At 46.7% G+C, this 21386-nt stretch overlaps 1 protein-coding gene across 2 annotated transcripts in view; it reads right to left on the minus strand.

Moving 5' to 3' along the window:
- Positions 1-13586, minus strand: part of LOC134908895 (cytochrome P450 2K4-like) — a 110845-nt gene extending 97259 nt beyond the window's left edge. Inside the window, exons 1-2 of one of the 2 annotated variants that reach the window (XM_063915118.1) lie at positions 13235-13586; positions 2024-2229 (exon numbers count right to left, since the gene is read on the minus strand). In XM_063915118.1, the coding sequence (XP_063771188.1) occupies positions 2024-2229; positions 13235-13272 (244 nt within the window). In that variant the 5' untranslated portion in view covers positions 13273-13586. The remainder of the gene's footprint in view (positions 1-2023; positions 2230-13234) is intronic. The other variant, XM_063915120.1, reaches the window with a different exon arrangement.
- Positions 13587-21386: the final 7800 nt, after the last annotated feature.

Here is a 21386-nt window from a genome sequence, read left to right on the forward strand (position 1 = left end):
AAATATGATGTTTTCAATTAAGTAAGTGAACCCCCAGCCAGACTAAACTTTTAGGGGAACTGAGGTAGATTCCGGAACAAACACACAAACACAAACATACACAGCACGCTAGGAAGAGGAAGATGGCTCAGGTGTAGGCACAAATAACTCACAGGCTACAATTTAAAGAAAACCTTTCACTTTGAGGGAGTTCTACATTCTGGCCACACAAGCCAAAATAAAAAAATACATCGATGCAACATGTAAAACATGGGTGCTGCCCATCTGGAGAGACATCACTTTCTCTTTTTTCCCCCCGCCTGATGATGTTCTTCTTGGCTTGGTCTGCGGAGCGACCTTCGAGTGCCCTGCCCAGTGGGATGTTCTTCCTGGGCAGGGTGAGGGGAGGGAGCCGATGTGGCTGGCTCTCTGCCACTGTGGAATCAAGGGGTTTGCGTGGAGCGCACAGTATGTGTATCTTGTTCAAGGGGGCTGCTGGTATCTGGAGAGTTGTCCAGACTCTAGGGCTAGTGTTATCGTACAGGTTTTGGATACCTGCGCTCACCCTCTATTTGGTGTTTGTATGTGAGAAATGATGTATCTCTATGATCTGTAAATACCTTTATAAGTCACAATGCTTAGTATAACAGATGGTACAATAATTCATATATAATTGATGATATTGTGATTACACATAAATGCCCTTATAGTAACATGCATATTGTGTGAACATCCGATGTATAGGGAAATTAAACACAAGATGAAATAAAATATGGTATTGCAGCTTGATGAATATCCTAAAAAAAAAAGGTCTTGTGAGAAAAGGAGTGTCTTTGTTCCAGATATATAGGAGTCAGTCTTTATCTGAAGGGATTTCCTTTCCCCTCAGTGTGAGTCTAAACAGTGTGCCCAGAGGCGGTTCTTTTGTCAAGGAAGGCTTCCAGCCCTTTCTGCTGAGGAACACCACCGGGGATGGATACAGCGGAAACAGCGCAAGTGACCACATCATCACTCACCACAGAGTGAACAAAGAGAACTAAACATCACATCGTGAGGGTAAGTTGCACCTGGCAGGCCGGGACGCCGGCCTCCCAGAACACGGCCTCCACCTACGATCAATTATTGACAAAAGAACCGCCTCTGGGCACACTGTTTAGACTCACACTGAGGGGAAAGGAAATCCCTTCAGATAAAGACTGACCCCTATATATCTGGAACAAAGACACTCCTTTTCTCACAAGACCTTTTTTTTTTTTTTTTTGTTTAGGATATTCATGAAGCGGCAATACCATATTTTATTTCATCTTGTGTTTAATTTCCCTATACATCGGATGTTCACACAATATGCATGTTACTATAAGGGCATTTATGTGTAATCACAATATCATCAATTATATATGAATTATTGTACCATCTGTTATACTAAGCATTGTGACTTATAAAGGTATTTACAGATCATAGAGATACATCATTTCTCACAAACAAACACCAAATAGAGGGTGAGCGCAGGTATCCAAAACCTGTACGATATCTCTGCCACTGTGGGCAAGGGAGACAGCGATGTCCTGGGGCCCTTGCCGAATGGAATTGGCAAGTTCATGGAAGGAGGAGGCGAGTTGATCTTGTCCCTGCCTGATCTCTGCCAGACCTTGGCAGAGTTGAGCTACACCTTGCTCCACACTGGTTGTGTGCTCAGTGAGCCGGACAGGTATCTGGCTTACCTCCCGAAGCATCCTGTCCTGAAAAGCATTCAGGCTCTCACCATACCTGGCTATTTCAGTCAGGATTTCCGGGATAGCAGAGGGTTGGGTGGGGGGCCCAGTTGGAATCTGGATGGGTGGGATTTGTGGTCCCACACTGCCAGACACACTAGGTCCCTCCACCTCAGCCACATAACCCTCCTGTGACTCTACCTGCTCACCCCCCTGTGCTGTGTTATGTGCAAAGCAAATAGAAGAATGAGTGGAAAAAGAGTAGATAAAAACAATATGAGACTTTTGTATCCAAAAATTTTTTTAAATAAAAAATATGTGTGTAAACTTACCTAGCAAGTCATGTGCATGGAGTATTTCAGGCAGGTCCGTGTCCATATAAGACACCCCAACCCCCTCCTCGTAGCTCACACAGTCCATCGCTATCTCCTCCAGATCTGTGTATTCCACAGTGGCAGCTGGTCCTCCCCCTGTTGCCCTCGAGGCATTCCACTCCGCAGACCTCTTGCCCTTCAGGCGGGATTTGAAGTCGGCCCAACTACATATGTGGGGAAAAATAGGGGCAAGGTAGTGTAAAATTTTGAAAACATGCTTTAATATATAGTACACATGCTATGCATTTGGTTGCTATAGGCAACATCACATCTAAGTTACTTTTTAATAATACTTGGCACAGAAAATGGACTGGCAATATACACTTACCTCTTCGAACTTCCTGCGAGGTGCGGACTATTGAGCCGACTTCATTAATAGAATTAGTGATGTCCCTCCAAATTCTGTCTTTGGTTGCAGCACCCATGTTTTTGGGTCCTCGATGTATTTTTTGCATGGCCTGTGTGACCAAAATCCGTAACTCCCTCTTAGTGAAGGCGGGCTGTCTTTTCTTTTTTTTTGGCAGTAGCCTGTGAGCTATCATCCTGACCTTCATCACCATCTTCCTCTTCACTAGCTGCTTGTGTAGTTTGTGTTTGAGCTGCTAGTCCAGAATCACCCTCAGTTTCCCCACTAGCTATGTCTGGCAGGGGATTCACTCCTAACTCCTGGGTAGCAGAAGAAGGAGTTTGTATAGTACTGGGTCCTGCTATTTCAGAGTCAGCATTGGCAAACTCAAGCATCTGCCTCCGCAGTGATAAGCTTCTGTGTGCTAAAGCTGCCATCTGCTTCTGCACCTCGTCCATCTCTGCTGCCGTTTGCTCACGAGTAGCCATGTTGCTGGTAGCATGTGTGTATGCACGAGTGTTCAGCTATTTATAGGTGCTTGCGTTTTCCGGTGCGGAATTCCGCGCAGGTGTATATTATGCTAATTGGTCCAGTAATTGCTGCACTGGCTATATGAACGCCCTGCATGCAGCCTGTGTGTGGGTGTATGCGGAAAATTACTGAAGCAAGGTGGACATTTCTGAGTGAGCACATTTCTGAGTGAGTTTTGAGAGTATTTTATATTGTTTCGGGACATTTTTTTTATGTAATATTCTCCTTTTCATGTATGTTGTGTAAGATTGTTGTATCCAATGGTTATTTTTAAAAAAAATGTTTTTATTTTATATATATGTGAAGACTAATATGTTTATGATTTTAAGCCATATTGGAATGATATGTGTGTGTTTGTGTGTGTTTGTGTGTGTGTCCGCGGGTGCGAATCACCGCCCATGAGATCTATACAAACTGTCCTGCACATCAATGTACACATATCAATAAAGTTTATTACAGATGACACCATACATTTCCAACCAATCACATGCAACCACAAACTATAAATATAAGCCCATATATGAAAAACGCCATTGCCATGATGCGCGCAGCAGCATTCACGCGCCGCGAGCTGCGCGTCCTGGTGGCAGTTATGGACCGCCGCATAGGCCGCGCAGGGCCCTTTGTCCCAAATAGGGTAAAGCGCGAGGCCTACGCGGAGGTATGCAGCTTATTGAGGACCCGCGTCCGCAGCAGGCGGACCATCATACAGTTGGAGAGACGGTGGAGCGACCTCCGCAGGCGTACGCCGGACCTGTTGGCGGAGCTCCGCCAACAAATCCGTAACCTACGTAGGCGCAGTAAGTAAAATATTACAGTACATAACAGATTTTTGCCATAAACTTTGCCTACTTTCACTAAGTGAGAGTGTGAAAATTAGCACACTTACAATAAACTATTGTAGAATACACATGACAGTGTGTGTGGGTAGGGCAAGCAGTACTGACTGTGTATCAAGGTGCTTCTGCAAAAGTGAATGTTGTTGTGCATAATTGCTACACAGGCTGTCAACTTAACCCAATAGCTTGCTCAGTGGGTTTATTCTTATAATGTGGGTGGTTTTTGGAACTGGTGATGTTGGCTATATCAAACAATCAGATTCTATATATTATCTGATAGAAGCAGCTTAATAAAGTTTACGTATAATCTGATTGGTTGCTATGGGCAACATCACCAGTTTAAACATTTTACAAACTTATTAATGTTACCCCTGTCTCTTTAACATAGGACAGAACAGGGTAATAGGAATATGCTGATGTTAAAATGTATATGCTAAAACCTAAATATTACATATGTCATTCTAGGGCGAACACAACGGCAAGCTGCTGCTGCTGCTGGGAGCCCACACCAGGCCCCTTCTCAGGCCCCCTCCCCCTCTCCAGCCCACTCCCCCTCTCCAGCCCACACCCCCTCTCCAGCCCACTCCCCCTCTCCAGCCCACACCCCCTCTCCAGCCCACTCCCCTCTCCAACCCACTCCCCCTCTCCAGCCCACACCCCCTCTCCAGCCCACTCCCCCTCTCCAGCCACCTCACCCTCTCTGGCCCACACCCCCTCTCCGCCCACCTCACCCTCTCCGGCCCACACCCCCTCTCCGCCCACCTCACCCTCTCCGGCCCACACCCCCTCTCTTTCCCAATCCCCCTCTCCGGCCCAATCCCACTCTCTTTCCCAATCCCCCTCTCCAGCCCAATCCCACTCTCTTTCCCAATCCCCCTCTCCAGCCCAATCCCACTCTCTTTCCCAATTCCCCTCTCTGCCCCCCTCCCCCTCTGTGTCCCAAAAAACCACTCCACCACCCTCACCCTATCATTCACAAACCCCCTCTGTAAGGACCTCCCCCTTCCATACTCTTACACAATTAGACCCTCCTTCCCCCATCCTGCCTCCTTCCCCCATCCAGCACCCATCCCCCATCCAGCCAACCTCACCCATCCAGCCTCCATCCCCCAGCCAGCCACCTTCGCCACCATGTGAATGGGCAGCAGAGGCCCCGGAGCCACTTGAGGGAGGTGGGCAAGTGGCAGAGGAAAGTAAGTTCACACACATTCCTTAATTTTTATTTTGGTTCAAAAACGACACATTCAAATAAATGCAGTGTTGTACTGTGGCCAATCTTTTGTCAAGGTTAAATGCTTGTCTTCTTCATCATGGTATGGATGATGCATTTACATTTGTGTAAGGAACATTATATGTACAGTGTCTACATCTGCAATGTTGAGGATGGCCCCTCTGGGTCGCCAATCACTATGTCGACAGGTTTGGCTGCACAACAGGGTTTGTATGTGATACATTATATGCAAAACATTTAGACCTGAGTGGTACTTTTTGTGTGGTTTTACTTTTACAATTGTGCATGGGTATTGCAAGATTTTCAAATTAAAGTCGCAGGAGTCACTTTGTTAGGCAGGCTAAGGACACAGTGATTTGTGTTGTGAAAGTTACACTCCTACTATTTAGGATTTATACATTTATAAAGCTGTTTGACCTTATGTTTTAAGGCAGGCTTTCATGGAGTGTGGGCATGCTACGATATGTGGTCCTTCTGAAGATGTTGATATGCAGTGTGATGATGCAGGGCCAACCCCAAAAAAGATAAGTTGGCTTCACTCCAGATGTGAATGAATGCCAACATGGTGTTACATTTACTAAGATGGTAGTTCTCTTTAAGATGGGATGTTGCCCATAGCAACCAATAAGATTATACTTGTAATTTTTTATACCCCTTCTACAAGATAATATGTCTTATTTGTTTGGTTGCTATAGTTAACGTCCCATCTTAAATAGAACTTCCATAGTAGTAAATGTACCCCATGGTGTGGTACACTTTAAAAAAAACAAAAAAACAAAACATTGCTGAGCAGGCTTGTGTGTTGTTCTGCTACTGATTTATCCTTAAAACAGCCATGATGTAGTCACTTTGGCATTAAAGTGTGCTTTCTGCCTTGCTTGTATAATAGGTAATGTGAGTAAGTTAGTAATGTTTTCTTTGACTCTTCTTTTCAGATGCTGCAGTTGGAGATCCCAACAGTTTTCCGGCACTTTTCCAGCGCATAAAAGGCCATTTGAGGGCAGTAATTGCCGATATAGAGGCAATGGAGACATTTTTTTAATTTTTACATTTTTATTGGGTTAACAGTTTCATATCTGAATAAAAAATAAATAAAAATAAATAAATACAAAAATTGATTAAGTTAAGCGGATGTTGTGTTTATTTATGCTATAAAGGAACAGCACATTGGCGTGCAGAAATTGGTGACCTTAAACAGTTCACACATCTTACTTTAGAATAATTTTATATAAAAATACACCAACAAAAATTTTAATTAAAAAAACCCGTTAGGAGGTTATGGATTATAAATACATGTGAACACATTTATTCACACACTACACATCTGCACAATACTACAAACATTTGCATTAGACCAGGCACATTTCCCATATCTATATTTGTAAATTTTCCAGATCAATGTTTATGGCCAATTATGCCTACAAAGTTTTCTTCTGGTATTCTTTGAAGACTTAATTGGTCAGGACCATTGTCATTCATTACACTAATTGGATTCGTAATTGAGGAGGGCTTGTGGTCTTTAACTGAAAGGTGTAATTTCACTCAATATAAAAAAAACCCCATTGTTGTGCGTTTTTCCGCAAAAGTGTGCACTTTTAAGAAGAATTTGTAAATCTACGAAAACTTAGTATTTTTACGTTGAGGTTTGTGTTAATGCGATGGTTTCGCATTGCTGCGATGTCATTTGGCGTACGCCCACTTTGTGTAATACTGCGGACGAATTAGCAAAAATACGTTGGAGGCGGATATTCGCAATTTTGCAACATGTTCGCAATTTTGCACATACCTTGTGCGAACGAAAAAAATAGCGAACAACTCGGAATGACCACCATTGGGCGAGCAGGGAGAGGATTGATACTGCTGTGTTCTACATGCGCTGTCTGGTTTCACCTGTCGCCTCTCCTACTGAGCTCTAAATGTTGGGAGAGCGGCGGAGAGACGCTGCCATAATTGCACAAGTATAATAACTTGCCTTATCAATAAAAGTGTCTTCATCTCCTGCAGCCAGATGCTGTAAACCTAAAGGGCCCTACTCACTGGCCGACCCGCCGCCGAGCTGCCCGACGGCGGATACGGCCGACGAGCGACCCGGCGGCGGGGGGGCAGTGACAGGGGGAGAGAAGTTTCTTCACTCCCCCCGTCACGCGGCTGCATTGAAGTGCAGGCAAATATGGACGAGATCGTCCATATTGGCCTGCATGCACAGCCGACGGGAGACCAGCGATGAACGAGCGCGGGGGCGCACATCGTTCATCGCTTAAGTCTCCACACTGAAAGATATGAATGAGTTCTCGTTCATTTATGAACGAGATCGTTCATATCTTTCAAAAAATCGGCCAGTGTGTAGGGCCTATAAGGCAAGAGACTCAGGGGCACCTCAGATGTTAATGCCACTGCAGGAGAGCTGAACCAGGTTGCCGGAAGGTGTAGTCGCAGCAGTTACCAGTTACCAAGCTTCGAACATCATTATCTACTGAATGTAAGCCAAGAGTGACCAGTGCTGAGTGTCCTAGTGTCAGACAAAAAGGGAAGAAAATCGAGAGCTGAGGGAGAGCAGAAGCAGTCTCATCCAGTGCAGCTGTTCAAGAGAGAGAGAGCAGAGGGCACAGCTAATCGTGGACTGGGTGAGAGCTGAACAACTTGCACTAATCAGCAATACTCACAGACACTACAATGCTCAGATAGCTCTCACGGAACAGTGATAATAATTTAACCACAAAATATCGATTGTGGAGAGGGAGTGCAAGGCAGTCAGTTAATCTATCCACAGTAGACCCAGTAACATAATAGTCACAATATAGAGTATCACTTCAGTCTGGCCAGACAAAGTAACTTTCAGACTCTGGTAGCTCAGCCAGACAGTACAGATATATATTGGGTACAGCCAGGAGAGAAACAGTATTGAAACAAATACAAACTTGTCTGGCAAAACAGACAGTACTTTATTCTGAGGAGACCTCACAGACGGCAATTTGAATATTTAGCTGGAACTTTAGGAATACCGACAGCATATCGAAATATTCCTTATTTATGCACATTGAACACAGGGCCGGTGCTCGGGTGTACGTCGCCCACCTGCAAACTATAAGTTTGCGCCCTCCCATACTTTCAAAGGGACAGCGCACATAATACCCCCTGTAGTAGTGACGCTTACACACGTAACGCCCCCTGTACCAGTATCGCTTACACACATAATGCCCCCTGTAGTAGTGACGCTTACACACGTAACGCCCCCTGTACCAGTATCGCTTACACACATAATGCCCCCTGTAGCAGTGACGCTTAAACACGTAACACCCCCTGTACCAGAGACACTTACACACGTAACGCCCCCCTGTACCAGAGACACTTACACACGTGACACCTCCTGTACCAGAGACACTTACACACGTAATGCCCCTGTACCAGAGACACTTACACACGTAACGCCCCCTGTACCAGAGACACTTACACACGTAACGCCCCCTGTACCAGAGACACTTACACACGTAACGCCCCCTGTACCAGAGACACTTACACACGTAACGCCCCCTGTACCAGAGACACTTGCACACGTAATGCCCCCTGTACCAGAGACACTTACACACGTAACGCCCCCTGTACCAGAGAAACTTACACACGTAACACCCCCTGTACCAGAGACACTTACACATGTAACACCCCCTGTACCAGAGACACTTACACACGTAACGCCCCCTGTACCAGTATCGCTTACACACGTAACACCCCTTGTACCAGTGACGCTTACACACGTAACGCCCCCTGTACCAGTATCGCTTACACACGTAACACTCCCCATGTACCAGAGACACTTACACACGTAACGCCCCCTGTACCAGAGACACTTACACACGTAACACCCCCTGTACCAGAGACACTTACACACGTAACACCCCCTGTACCAGAGACACTTACACACATAACGCCCCCTGTACCAGAGACACTTACACACGTAACGCCCCCTGTACCAGAGACACTTACACACGTAACGCCCCCTGTACCAGAGACACTTACACACGTAACGCCCCCTGTACCAGAGACACTTACACACGTAACACCCCCTGAACCAGAGACACTTACTTACGTAACACCCCCTGAACCAGACACACTTACACACATAACGCCCCCTGTACCAGAGACACTTACACACGTAACGCCCCCTGTACCAGAGACACTTACACACGTAACGCCCCCTGTACCAGAGACACTTACACACGTAACACCCCCTGAACCAGAGACACTTACACACGTAACGCCCCCTGTACCAGTATCGCTTACACACGTAACACCCCTTGTACCAGTGACGCTTACACATGTAACACCCCCTGTAGCAGTGACGCTTACACACGTAACACATCCCTGTACCAGTATCGCTTACACACATAATGCCCCCTGTAGTAGTGACGCTTACACACGTAATGCCCCCTGTACCAGTATCGCTTACACACGTAATGCCCCCTGTAGTAGTGACACTTTGACACGTAACGCCCCCTGTAGCAGTGCCGCTTACAAACGTAACGCCCCCTACATCAGTGCCGCTTACACACGTAATGCCCCCTGTAGCAGTGCCGCTTACACACGTAAGGCCCCCGGTAGCCGTGCCGCTTACACACGTAATGCCCCCTGTAGCAGTGCCGCTTACACACGTAATGCCCCCTGTAGCAGTGCCGCTTACACATGTAATGCCCCCTGTACCAGTGCCATTTAAACACATAATGCCCCCTGTAGCAGTGCCGCTTACACATGTAATGCCCCCTGTACCAGTGCCATTTAAACACATAACGCCCCCTGTAGCAGTGACGATTAAACACGTAACGCACCCTGTACCAGTATCGCTTACACACGTAACACCCCTTGTACCAGTGACGCTTACACACGTAACGCCCCCTGTACCAGTATCGCTTACACACGTAACACCCCCCATGTACCAGAGACACTTACACACGTAACGCCCCCTGTACCAGAGACACTTACACACGTAACACCCCCTGTACCAGAGACACTTACACACGTAACACCCCCTGTACCAGTATCGCTTACACACGTAACACCCCTTGTACCAGTGACGCTTACACACGTAATGCCCCCTGTACCAGTATCGCTTACACACGTAACACCCCCCCTGTACCAGAGACACTTACACACGTAACGCCCCCTGTACCAGAGACACTTACACACGTAACCCCCCCTGTACCAGAGACACTTACACACGTAACACCCCCTGTACCAGAGACACTTACACAAGTAACACCCCCTGAACCAGAGACACTTACACACATAACGCCCCCTGTACCAGAGACACTTACACACGTAACGCCCCCTGTACCAGAGACACTTACACACGTAACACCCCCTGTACCAGAGACACTTACACAAGTAACACCCCCTGAACCAGAGACACTTACACACATAACGCCCCCTGTACCAGAGACACTTACACACGTAACGCCCCCTGTACCAGAGACACTTACACACGTAACGCCCCCTGTACCAGAGACACTTACACACGTAACACCCCCTGAACCAGAGACACTTACACACGTAACGCCCCCTGTACCAGTATCGCTTACACACGTAACACCCCTTGTACCAGTGACGCTTACACACGTGACACCCCCTGTAGCAGTGACGCTTACACACGTAACACATCCCTGTACCAGAGACACTTACACACGTAATGACCCCTGTACCAGTATCGCTTACACACATAATGCCCCCCGTAGTAGTGACGCTTACACACGTAACATCAGTGCCGCTTACACACGTAACGCCCCCTGTACCAGTATCGCTTACACACGTAACACCCCCCCTGTACCAGAGACACTTACACACATAACGCCCCCTGTACCAGAGACACTTGCACACGTAACGCCCCCTGTACCAGTATCGCTTACACACGTAACACCCCTTGTACCAGTGACGCTTACACACGTAACACCCCCTGTAGCAGTGACGCTTACACACGTAACGCCCCCTGTACCAGAGACACTTACACACGTAACGCTCCCTGTACCAGTATCGCTTACACACGTAACACCCCTTGTACCAGTGACGCTTACACACGTAACACCCCTTGTACCAGTGACGCTTACACACGTAACGCCCCCTGTACCAGTATCGCTTACACACGTAACACCCCCCATGTACCAGAGACACTTACACACGTAACGCCCCCTGTACCAGAGACACTTACACACGTAACACCCCCTGTACCAGAGACACTTACACACGTAACACCCCCTGTACCAGTATCGCTTACACACGTAACACCCCTTGTACCAGTGACGCTTACACACGTAACGCCCCCTGTACCAGTATCGCTTACACACGTAACACCCCCCCTGTACCAGAGACACTTACACACGTAACGCCCCCTGTACCAGAGACACTTACACACGTAACCCCCCCTGTACCAGAGACACTTACACACGTAACACCCCCTGTACCAGAGACACTTACACAAGTAACACCCCCTGAACCAGAGACACTTACACACATAACGCCCCCTGTACCAGAGACACTTACACACGTAACGCCCCCTGTACCAGAGACACTTACACACGTAACACCCCCTGTACCAGAGACACTTACACAAGTAACACCCCCTGAACCAGAGACACTTACACACATAACGCCCCCGGTACCAGAGACACTTACACACGTAACGCCCCCTGTACCAGAGACACTTACACACGTAACGCCCCCTGTACCAGAGACACTTACACACGTAACACCCCCTGAACCAGAGACACTTACACACGTAACGCCCCCTGTACCAGTATCGCTTACACACGTAACACTCCTTGTACCAGTGACGCTTACACACGTGACACCCCCTGTAGCAGTGACGCTTACACACGTAACACATCCCTGTACCAGAGACACTTACACACGTAATGACCCCTGTACCAGTATCGCTTACACACATAATGCCCCCCGTAGTAGTGACGCTTACACACGTAACATCAGTGCCGCTTAAACACGTAACGCCCCCTGTACCAGTATCGCTTACACACGTAACACCCCCCCTGTACCAGAGACACTTACACACGTAACACCCCCTGTACCAGAGACACTTACACACGTAACGCCCCCTGTACCAGAGACACTTACACACGTAACGCCCCCTGTACCAGTATCGCTTACACACGTAACACCCCTTGTACCAGTGACGCTTACACACGTAACACCCCCTGTAGCAGTGACGCTTACACACGTAACGCCCCCTGTACCAGAGACACTTACACACGTAACGCCCCCTGTACCAGTATCGCTTACACACGTAACACCCCTTGTACCAGTGACGCTTACACACGTAACACCCCTTGTACCAGTGACGCTTACACACGTAACACATCCCTGTACCAGAGACACTTACACACGTAATGACCCCTGTACGAGTATCGCTTACACACATAATGCCCCCCGTAGTAGTGACGCTTACACACGTAATGCCCCCTGTAGCAGTATCGCTTACACACGTAATGCCCCCTGTAGTAGTGACACTTTGACACGTAATGCCCCCTGTAGCAGTGCCGATTACACACGTAACGCCCCCTACATCAGTGCCGCTTACACACGTAATGCCCCCTGTAGCAGTGCCGCTTACACACGTAATGCCCCCTGTAGCAGTGCCTCTTACACACGTAATGCCCCCTGTAGCAGTGCCGCTTACACATGTAATGCCCCCTGTACCAGTGCCATTTAAACACATAATGCCCCCTGTAGCAGTGCCGCTTACACATGTAATGCCCCCTGTACCAGTACCATTTAAACACATAACGCCCCCTGTAGCAGTGACGATTAAACACGTAACGCACCCTGTACCAGTGCAGCTTACACACGTAACGCCCCCTGTACCAGCATACCCTCCAACATTTTACACATAAAAATCGGTACAAATTTGAAAAGGGGGCGTGGCCACGGGTAAAGGGGGCCCTTTTCCTATACTTTTAATGGAAGTTTGGAGAGATAAAAATTGGTACAGGCCATAAAAAAAGGTACTGTACCTGCTAAAAAGGTACAGTTGGAGGGTATATACCAGTGCCACTTACACACATTATGCCGCAATCACACATACACACACAGATACACACACCACACACATACACACACACACACACACACACACACACATACTGTACATACATTACACACATATATACAGTATACACAGATACTGTATACACATACACACACTCACTCTCTTTCCAGACACTTACCTAATGATGTCTGGCTGGCTGGAGCTGTAGCAGCTCATCCATCTGCTGCAGCCTGGTCCAGTCTAGCGCCGCCCCTTATTCCTGTCTATCTCCACCCCCTTTGGCTCCCGCCCGGCCACTGATCTGTCACACAGGGGAGGGGATGGGGGAGAGGAGGGTTTGTGCTGCCGGCGCCTATGGTGAGAGGAGGCTTTGTGCTGCCGGCGCCGCTGCATGTCATAGAGTATAACAGCAGCAGCAGGGACAGCAGCAGCAGCTCAGCACAGGGGTGCAGAGCAGGGGGAACGCCTCTCCAGTCTGGTGCCTCCCTGCGCTGCATCCCTTTGCTGAGCGGCTAGCGCCGGGCCTGATTGAACATTATTGAGGAGAGGCAGAGGATTGTTGTTTAGCCTTTAAAACTATATACACATTTTGGTATTGTTCTTAAAGTCATTCATTTAACAAGCTAGATGTATTTGTAAAAGAAGACGTGTCATGCATGACATTTTGTTTGAGTGACCCGGGCATTCACCTCGGATTGTTCCAATTTTTTATTTATAATCCAAGGTGAATTCAGGTAGCTACCTCAAAGGTAAAAGGTAAAGGTCATTTTTGTATTGCATGCAGGTAAACTATATAGGCCTTGAGGGTAGGATTAGAAGGGAAAGAGTAATTTACAAATGATATTCTATTGTTATAGAACTACCCATGTGATATTATATTACTTCATTCTAATTAAATACTATCACATTTATTTAAACACTAATAAATAGAGTGTGAGTAAATTATTTAGCATATGGAATAGATAAAAATAATTGGCTGTCCCAAGCCAGCCCAGCAAAGTAAAGTAATTAAAACTGAATTTAAGCTTGGGTGGAGGCACAGTATATTGATAGACTAGCAGTGTAATATATACCCATATTATACGTAACCAAGGATAACACGTGGGGTGGGTGCGTGAGGGGCATGTCCTGGCAGGGGATGTGTCCTCACAGGGTTTGCCGTCCGTTGCAAGTCTCAACCCTTATTTGCGTTTTTTGGACACATATACATTTGCCCAGATACTGTGCACTTGCTGGACGGACACAGATGGCAGCAATGTCCAGATACTGCCGTACTTGCTGGTTACACAAAAAGACCAGTAACAAACATGTAGCAACTGTCCACACTCTTCAGTGTTCAAAGTGTTTGTTGGTGTCTGTTACCCCCGGCAACCGCATGTCCTTTACTTTATACTGTGGGAGAGAGATACTCTGCCCTCCAGTCTGATGTGTCCGAAAGTCACGCTGCACTGACGTTTCATATAGAAATAGTGCAAAGCAACTTACTGACCACGTTACAGTGCTGGGGGCAGGGGAATTCTACGGCGTGGACTGACTGAGAAATAAAGTGTGGGGAGAACACTGCACATGTTACGTCTCTGCAGACCCCTTTTTGTTTGCACAGGTATAAGGGACACACACAGGATGACTGGGTCCCCCTCCCTCATGTGCAGACTTTAAGCACAAGCAGTATAGGTGATGTCCGTATTATTTGGAACATAGTAACATAGTAACATAGTATCTAAGGTTGAAAAAAGACAATTGTCCATCGAGTTCAACCTATTTGTGGTCTCCTATGCACGATTATTTTGTAGAAAATTTTGACTGAAGTTGATGACTTCCGTTACGTTTTACCCCTCTTTTTTATAATAACCATAGTGTGTGACTATGCCCCGTAACCCTGGATATCCTTATCCATTAGGAATTTATCTAACCCATTCTTAAAGGTGTTGACTGAGTCTGCCATTAGAACTCCCTCAGACAGGGAATTCCAAACACGTATCGTCCTTCCCGTAAAAAAGCCTTTACGCCGTATTGTGCGGAATCTCCTCTCCTCTAACCTGAGCGAGTGTCCACGAGTTCTCTGTGTTGATCTAACCAAAAACAGGTCCTGCGCAAGATCTGTATAATGTCCCCTTATATATTTGTAAATGTTGATCATGTCCCCTCTTAATCTCCTCTTTTCCAGTGTAAACATGCCTAGTCTTGCAAGCCTTTCCTCGTATTCCAGCATCTCCATACCCTTAATTAGTTTGGTCGCCTGCCTTTGAACCTTTTCTAGCTCCAGGATATCCTTTTTGTAATAAGGTGCCCAGAATTGTACACAGTATTCAAGGTGTGGCCTCACAAGTGATTTATATAACAGGAGTATAATACTCTCGTCCCTAGCATCAATTCCCCGTTTTATGCATGCTAATATCTTATTAGCCTTCTTTGCTGCAGTCCTACTTTGGGTACTACTGCTTAGTTTGCTATCTATGAGGACACCTAAGTCCTTTTCCAGTACAGAATCCCCTAATTTTACCCCATTTAGTAGGTAGGTGTTATTTTTGTTCTTGTTACCACAGTGCATTACCTTACACTTGTCTGTATTGAAGCGCATTCTCCATTTCGCTGCCCAAGCTTCTAATTTAACTAAGTCGTTCTGAAGAGACTCAGCATCCCCCTCCGCATTTATAACTTTACACAATTTGGTATCATCTGCAAAAATTTACACCATGCTCTCTAGACCTTCTGTTAGGTCGTTAATTAAAATATTGAACAATAGCGGTCCTAATACTGAGCCTTGCGGCACACCACTTAGCACTTCAGTCCAAGTTGAAAAAGATCCATTAACCACAACGCGCTGCTCCCTATTATCTAACCAGTTTTTGACCCAAGTGCATATTGTGCTTCCTAGCCCTGATTCTTGTAGCTTGTAGATAAGTCTCATGTGTGGTACAGTATCGAATGCTTTGGCAAAATCTAAAAAGATTACATCCACCTCTTTACCCTGATCTAGGTTTGCGCTTACTGTTTCATAAAAGTCAAGTAAATTGGTTTGACAGGATCTGTCCTTCATAAACCCATGTTGATTCCCTTTAATGACCTTATTGACTTCAAGGAACTTCTAAATACTATCTCTTAGAATACCTTCCAATACTTTCCCCACTATAGATGTAAGACTAACTGGTCTATAATTACCTGGTTCAGCTTTAATTCCCTTTTTGAATATACAGTAGGCACTACTTCCGCTATAAGCCAGTCTTTGGGAACCATACCTGATATTACTAGAGATGAGCGGGTTCAGTTTCTCGGAAACCGAACCCCCCCGAACTTCACCCTTTTTACACGCGTCCGAGGCAAGTTCGAACCTTCCCGCCTTGCTCGGCTAACCCGAGCGCGCCCGAACGTCATCATCCCGCTGTCGGATTCTCGCGAGATTCGGATTCTATATAAGCAGCCGCTCGTCGCCGCCATTTTCACTCGTGCATTGGAGATGATAGGGAGAGGACGTATCTGGCGTCCTCTCCGTTTATTGTTGAAGTTGATTGCTTTATTGCTTAATTGTGGGGAGGACTGGGGAGCAGCTGTTAGGAGGAGTACAGTGCAGAGTTTTGCTGATAAGTGACCACCAGTTTTTATCCGTTCTCTGCCTGAAAAAAACGCTCCATACCATATCTGTGCTCAGTGTGCTGCATAATATATCTGTGCTGAGTGCTCACACTGCTTAATTGTGGGGACTGGGGAGCAGCTGTATTATATAGCAGGAGTACAGTGCAGAGTTTTGCTGACAGTGACCACCAGTATACGTTGTCTGCCTGAAAAACACTCTATATCTGTGCTCAGTGTGCTGCTTTATTGTGGGGACTGGGGACCACCAGTATAATTAATATTATATAGGAGGAGTACAGTGCAGAGTGCACTGCTGTACCTACCTCTGTGTCGTCATCCATTAAGTATACTATCCATCTACATTCTATACCTGTGGTGCATTTTAGTTTTGCAGTTTGCTGACAGTGACCACCAGTATACTATATATAGCAGTACGGTAGGCCACTGCTGTACCTACCTCTGTGTCATCATCCATTAAGTATACTATCCATCTACATTCTATACCTGTGGTGCATTTTAGTTTTGCAGTTTGCTGACACAGTGACCACCAGTATACTATATATAGCAGTACGGTAGGCCACTGCTGTACCTACCTCTGTGTCATCATCCATTAAGTATACTATCCATTTACATTCTATACCTGTGGTGCATTTTAGTTTTGCAGTTTGCTGACACAGTGACCACCAGTATACTATATATAGCAGTACGGTAGGCCACTGCTGTACCTACCTCTGTGTCGTCATCCATTAAGTATACTATCCATCTACATTCTATACCTGTGGTGCATTTTAGTTTTGCAGTTTGCTGACACAGTGACCACCAGTATACTATATATAGCAGTACGGTAGGCCACTGCTGTACCTACCTCTGTGTCGTCATCCATTAAGTATACTATCCATCTACATTCTATACCTGTGGTGCATTTTAGTTTTGCAGTTTGCTGACACAGTGATCACCAGTATACTATATATAGCAGTACGGTAGGCCACTGCTGTACCTACCTCTGTGTCGTCATCCATTAAGTATACTATCCATCTACATTCTATACCTGTGGTGCATTTTAGTTTTGCAGTTTGCTGACACAGTGACCACCAGTATACTATATATAGCAGTACGGTAGGCCACTGCTGTACTTACCTCTGTGTCGTCATTTATTAAGTATACTATCCATCTACATTCTATACCTGTGGTGCATTTTAGTTTTGCAGTTTGCTGACACAGTGACCACCAGTATACTATATATAGCAGTACGGTAGGCCACTGCTGTACCTACCTCTGTGTCATTATTCATTAAGTATACTATCCATCTACATTTTATACCTGTGGTGCATTTTAGTTTTGCAGTTTGCTGACACAGTGACCACCAGTATACTATATATAGCAGTACGGTAGGCCACTGCTGTACCTACCTCTGTGTCGTCATTCATTAAGTATACTATCCATCTACATTCTATACCTGTGGTGCATTTTAGTTTTGCAGTTTGCTGACACAGTGACCACCAGTATACTATATATAGCAGTACGGTAGGCCACTGCTGTACCTACCTCTGTGTCGTCATTCATTAAGTATACTATCCATCTACATTCTATACCTGTGGTGCGCCTCTTTTTTTCTTTGCATCATGTGCTGTTTGGGGACAATTTTTTTGAAGTGCCATCCTGTCTTGATTGACACTGCAGTGCCACTCCTAGATGGGCCAGGTGTTTGTGTCGGCGACTTGTGTCGCTTAGCTTAGCCATCCAGCGACCTCGGTGCAAATTGTAGGAATAAAAAAGCACAGCAAAGAACTGTGCGTTCTTCTAAATCACAAATCCCCAAGGAGAGTCCAATTGTGTCGGTTGCGATGCCTGACCTTCCCAACACTGGACGGGAAGAGCTTAAATCCTTCCACCATTTGCACGCCCCCCTGCAAGTGCAGGAAGGAGCACCCGCAGTCCAGTTCCTGATAGTCAAATTGAAGATGTCACTGTTGAAGTACACCAGGATGAGGATATGGGTGTTGCTGGCGCTGGGGAGGAAATTGACAAGGAGGATTCTGATGGTGAGGTGGTTTGTTTAAGTCAGGCACCCGGGGAGACACCTGTTGTCCGTGGGACGAATATGGCCATTGACATGCCTGGTCAAAATACAAAAAAAATCAGCTCTTCGGTGTGGAATTATTTCAACACAAATGCGGACAACAGGTGTCAAGCCGTGTGTTGCCTTTGTCAAGCTGTAATAAGTAGGGGTAAGGACGTTAACCACCTCGGAACATCCTCCCTTATACGTCACCTGCAGCGCATTCATCATAAGTCAGTGACAAGTTCAAAAACTTTGGGTGACAGCGGAAGCAGTCCACTGACCACTAAATCCCTTCCTCTTGTAACCAAGCTCCTGCAAACCACACCACCAACTCCCTCAGTGTCAATTTCCTCCTTACCCAGGAAAGCCAATAGTCCTGCAGGCCATGTCACTGTCAAGTCTGACGAGTCCTCTCCTGCCTGGGATTCCTCCGATGCATCCTTGAGTGTAATGCCTACTGCTGCTGGCGCTGCTGTTGTTGCTGCTGGGAGTCGATCGTCATCCCAGAGGGGAAGTCGGAAGACCACTTGTACTACTTCCAGTAAGCAATTGACTGTCCAACAGTCCTTTGCGAGGAAGATGAAATATCACAGCAGTCATCCTGCTGCAAAGCAGATAACTCAGGACTTGGCAGCCTGGGCTGTGAGAAACGTGGTTCCGGTATCCATCGTTAATTCAGAGGCAACTATAGACTTGATTGAGGTACTGTGTCCCCGGTACCAAATACCATCTAGGTTCCATTTCTCTAGGCAGGCGATACCGGAAATGTACACAGACCTCAGAAAAAGACTCACCAGTGTCCTAAAAAATGCAGTTGTACCCAATGTCCACTTAACCACGGACATGTGGACAAGTGGAGCAGGGCAGATTCAGGACTATATGACTGTGACAGCCCACTGGGTAGATGTATTGCCTCCCGCAGCAAGAACAGCAGTGGCGGCACCAGTAGCAGCATCTCGCAAACGCCAAGTCGTTCCTAGGCAGGCTACGCTTTGTATCACCGCTTTCCATAAGAGGCACACAGCTGACAACCTCTTACGGGAACTGAGGAAGATCATCGCAGAATGGCTTACCCCAATTGGACTCTCCTGGGGATTTGTGACATCGGACACCGCCAGCAATATTGTGCGTGCATTACACCTGGGCAAATTCCAGCACGTCCCATGTTTTGCACATACATTGAATTTGGTGGTGCAGAATTATTTAAAAAACGACAGGGGCGTGCAAGAGATGCTGTCGGTGGCCCGAAGAATTGCGGGCCACTTTCGGCATTCAGGCACTGCGTACAGAAGACTGGAGCACCACCAAACATTCCTGAACCTGCCCTGCCATCATCTGAAGCAAGAGGTGGTAACGAGGTGGAATTCAACCCTCTATATGCTTCAGAGGATGGAGGAGCAGCAAAAGGCCATTCAAGCCTATACATCTGCCCACGATATAGGCAAAGGAGGGGGAATGCACCTGACTCAAGCGTAGTGGAGAATGATTTCAACGTTGTGCAAGGTTCTGCAACCCTTTGAACTTGCCACACGTGAAGTCAGTTCAGACACTGCCAGCCTGAGTCAGGTCATTCCCCTCATCAGGCTTTTGCAGAAGAAGCTGGAGACATTGAAGGAGGAGCTAAAACAGAGCGATTCCGCTAGGCATGTGGGACTTGTGGATGGAGCTCTTAATTCGCTTAACCAGGATTCACGGGTGGTCAATCTGTTGAAATCAGAGCACTACATTTTGGCCACCGTGCTCGATCCTAGATTTAAAACCTACGTTGTATCTCTCTTTCCGGTAGACACAAGTCTGCAGAGGTTTAAAGACCTGCTGGTGAGAAAATTGTCAAGTCAAGCGGAACGTGACCCGTCAACATCTCCTCCTTCACATTCTCCCGCAACTGGGGGTGCGAGGAAAAGGCTAAGAATTCCGAGCCCACCCGCTGGCGGTGATGCAGGGCAGTCTGGAGCGAGTGCTGACATCTGGTCCGGACTGAAGGACCTGCCAATGATTACTGACATGTCGTCTACTGTCACTGCATATGATTCTCTCACTATGGAAAGAATGGTGGAGGATTATATGAGTGACCGCATCCAAGTAGGCACGTCAGACAGTCCGTACGTATACTGGCAGGAAAAAGAGGCAATTTGGAGGCCCTTGCACAAACTGGCTTTATTCTACCTAAGTTGCCCTCCCTCCAGTGTGTACTCCGAAAGAGTGTTTAGTGCAGCCGCTCACCTTGTCAGCAATCGGCGTACGAGGTTACTTCCAGAAAATGTGGAGAAGATGATGTTCATCAAAATGAATTATAATCAATTCCTCCGTGGAGACATTCACCAGCAGCAATTGCCTCCAGAAAGTACACGGGGACCTGAGATGGTGGATTCCAGTGGGGACGAATTAATAATCTGTGAGGAGGGGGATGTACACAGTGAAAGGGGTGAGGAATCGGAGGATGATGATGAGGTGGACATCTTGCCTCTGTAGAGCCAGTTTGTGCAAGGAGAGATTGATTGCTTCTTTTTTGGTGGGGGCCCAAACCAACCAGTCATTTCAGTCACAGTCGTGTGGCAGACCCGGTCGCTGAAATGATGGGTTCGTTAAAGTGTGCATGTCCTGTTTATACAACATAAAGGTGGGTGGGAGGGCCCAAGGACAATTCCATCTTGCACCTCTTTTTACTTTCATTTTTCTTTGCATCATGTGCTGT

Source organism: Pseudophryne corroboree, chromosome 4, assembly GCF_028390025.1.
Source record: "Pseudophryne corroboree isolate aPseCor3 chromosome 4, aPseCor3.hap2, whole genome shotgun sequence".
Taxonomy (NCBI): Eukaryota; Metazoa; Chordata; class Amphibia; order Anura; family Myobatrachidae; genus Pseudophryne; species Pseudophryne corroboree.